Here is a 2,552-nt window from a genome sequence, read left to right on the forward strand (position 1 = left end):
GACCGCGAAGCAGTTCACGTCGTTGCCCTGGCTCCAGGCGTTGGTGCCGTCCAGGTAGGAGAAGAAGGGCTTCAGGATGAACTGAGAGAGCGCAGGCCGCAGACACTGACACACCTGCCGGAACAGCCGCGCCGCCGCCTCCTTCACACGCCCATCGATCCCCTCCTCATCCTCCTCCTCCTCCTCCTCCTCATTTTCCCTTCCTCCTCCTCCTCCTCATTTTCTCCTCCATCTCTACCTCTCCTCCTCTTCGTTTTCTCGTTCTCTTTCTCCTGGCGTGTCCCTCCCTATTTCTATCCTCCCCCAGCCCAACCCAACATTTTCTTACACTGATGCTCTCGTGAACGCAGCACTGGCGAGCAACGCACAGGAAAGGTAAGGGAGGAAAGCAGAAGCAGAGCTGTCCTCACTTTGAGTCCGCAGAACCTTCCCCAGCACCGAAGGTGAAGCTCGGTGCCGCCCAGACTCCCAAGCTGCCAGACCCTCCTGCTAAGACCGGGGCTGCGGTGCAGTTCAAGTGCGTGCTGACCAACGAGGTGGGAGAGGAGGAGGAGGAGCTTGCAGTCGAACTTTGACGTCTGTGCTGCTGGCAGACCTACTACGGCATTCCTTGCAAATGCAGCTCCTTGAGTTGAACTGAGCCAAGGGCAGTGCTGGCTTGAAGTGGGAGGAGAGGTCGGAGTGGTCGTAGGGTCGAACACGGAGTAAGGGGATACGCGGGTTGGGTGATAACGTTAACTCCACGATGGAGTACAACGACAAACAACACAAACAAACATTGCAAGCGCATCAAGTCACTTCACAACATTCCTCATAACACTTGTTCCCATGATCAACAGCTACCCAGCAGAATCCGCAGCCATATCTCCCACTGTTACAACTTTACTAGCAGCGAACAAGAGGAACCGTTCCAGCTCTCAGCTCAGCTCTACTCGTAGATCCAGCTCTCAGAGTGAGAATCCCACTTGGTCACGCCCTCGGGGAACCTGAAAAGCAGCTTTGAGACACGGAAAGAGCAACAGGGCGACGAGTGGAGGATAACGGGCCCAGGGACAACTCCAGTCTCGCATACTATGTCCGTAACCTGATCCCGACTCCCCCCCCTTCCCCTGCTACCTGCCTCTGCTCTCCTCTGCTCCATTGCTCTGTCTGTCTCCCCCTCTTCCTATCCTCCTCCCTCCCCATCCCCTCCCTTGACATCCTTACCAGAGTGAGATCTCACGAACGGCGGTCTCAACAGCGTCAGACCCATGGCAAACGTTCCTCCCCACATCGATCGCGTAGTCCCCACGAACGGTTCCTACCACGCCAGTCAGCTCCATGTCAGGGTAGAGGAGGAGCAGAGCAGACCAGGAGCAGACTCCGAGGGCTTGGTAGCTCCCAGGATCGTCCTGCCGGCCTTGACAACACCATCGCCTTCCCACACCTGCAAGTGATGATGTCATAGAAAGGAAGAGAAGAAAAGCAACAATGAAGAAAGAGCAAATAGCAGAGGGCAAAGGGCGGGAGTAGGAGTAGGAAATGGGCAGGGGAGCAGGGGGAAGGGGCAGGGGCAGGGGCGGGAGTAGTTGTACCATGGGGACGACAGGCCCAGAAGTCATGTAGGACATCAAGGAGGGGAAGAAAGGCTTGCTGACAAGATCCTTGTAGTGCTGGCGCAAAAGCTCCTCGTCTGCTCTCTCCCTCAGTCGCTGACTGCAAGCAGAACGAGGATGCTGCTGCTCACCGGCCTGAACCATCTTGAGAGCAACGAGCTTGAAGCCCTTCTGCTCGAAGCGAGTGATGATGTTACCAACCTGCATCAACAGGTCAGATCCTCCTCCTCCTCCTCCTCCTCACCCTCTCATCATCATCATCATCATCATCATCATCATCGTTTTCATCATCATCATGATCGTCATCGTCATCGTCATCGTCATCGTCGTCTTCATCATCTTCATCATATCAGTTTTCTCTCCTATCACCAACTTACCAACCCACGCTGAACGGCATCAGGCTTGACCATGATGAAAGTTCTCTCGCGCTCCTTCATCTGAAGGGTCGACATGCCGCGGGCAGCCATGGGGCGAACAGAGGTTCTGACGCCATCCGTCGTCAATGACAGAACGAACATGGGGAGCGATAAGAAGGACAGAGAGGATGAGCAGAAGCGAGCAAGGGTAAGGAGACCAGGATCAGGGCGGGGGCGGGGGCGGGGGCAGCATAGTGGACCTGAGGGCGCTTCCGAAGGCTGTAGAAGTTCTGCACACTGCAGGGGCAAAACCACGACGAGCAAGTGAGACGGTGGAAGGAGAGAAGCCAAAGGCTGTTGGAGTCTGCGGTGAGTCGTCAGATGTAGCTAGAAATGGCAGAGAATTCCGCGATCGACGCTCCTGCTCGTCCTCATGCTCCTTGGGATCCTAATCCTTTCTGTTCTGCCACGTTTGTTCCCCTCCTCCTTATCCTCCTCGTTGGCCTGCACTAATCATCTTCCCCTCATGTAATGATTCCGATCCCAAGTTTTCGCCCCCCCCCCCGCCCACCCCCCCACTTCCTCTGCTCTCCCGTCCTCT

General features: G+C 56.0%; 2 protein-coding genes across 2 annotated transcripts in view; one reads left to right on the top strand and one right to left on the bottom strand.

Moving 5' to 3' along the window:
* GUITHDRAFT_119085 (hypothetical protein) overlaps positions 1-635 on the top strand; it is a gene marked incomplete at both ends in the record, with an annotated part of 2,021 nt that extends 1,386 nt beyond the window's left edge. The window contains 3 exons of the mRNA XM_005821697.1: positions 351-375; positions 424-536; positions 594-635. Coding sequence (XP_005821754.1) covers positions 351-375; positions 424-536; positions 594-635 — 180 coding nt within the window. The remainder of the gene's footprint in view (positions 1-350; positions 376-423; positions 537-593) is intronic.
* A 293-nt stretch (positions 636-928) lies between these two features.
* GUITHDRAFT_80303 (hypothetical protein) lies at positions 929-2,032 on the bottom strand (the record flags this gene model as incomplete). The annotated part of the gene is made up of 6 exons (XM_005821698.1): positions 929-986; positions 1,207-1,300; positions 1,351-1,426; positions 1,575-1,672; positions 1,727-1,796; positions 1,973-2,032. 6 exons carry the CDS (start codon positions 2,030-2,032, stop codon positions 929-931), a joined length of 456 nt encoding a protein of 151 aa, XP_005821755.1.
* Positions 2,033-2,552: the final 520 nt, after the last annotated feature.

Source organism: Guillardia theta (assembly GCF_000315625.1).
Source record: "Guillardia theta CCMP2712 unplaced genomic scaffold GUITHscaffold_139, whole genome shotgun sequence".
NCBI lineage: Eukaryota > Cryptophyceae > Pyrenomonadales > Geminigeraceae > Guillardia > Guillardia theta.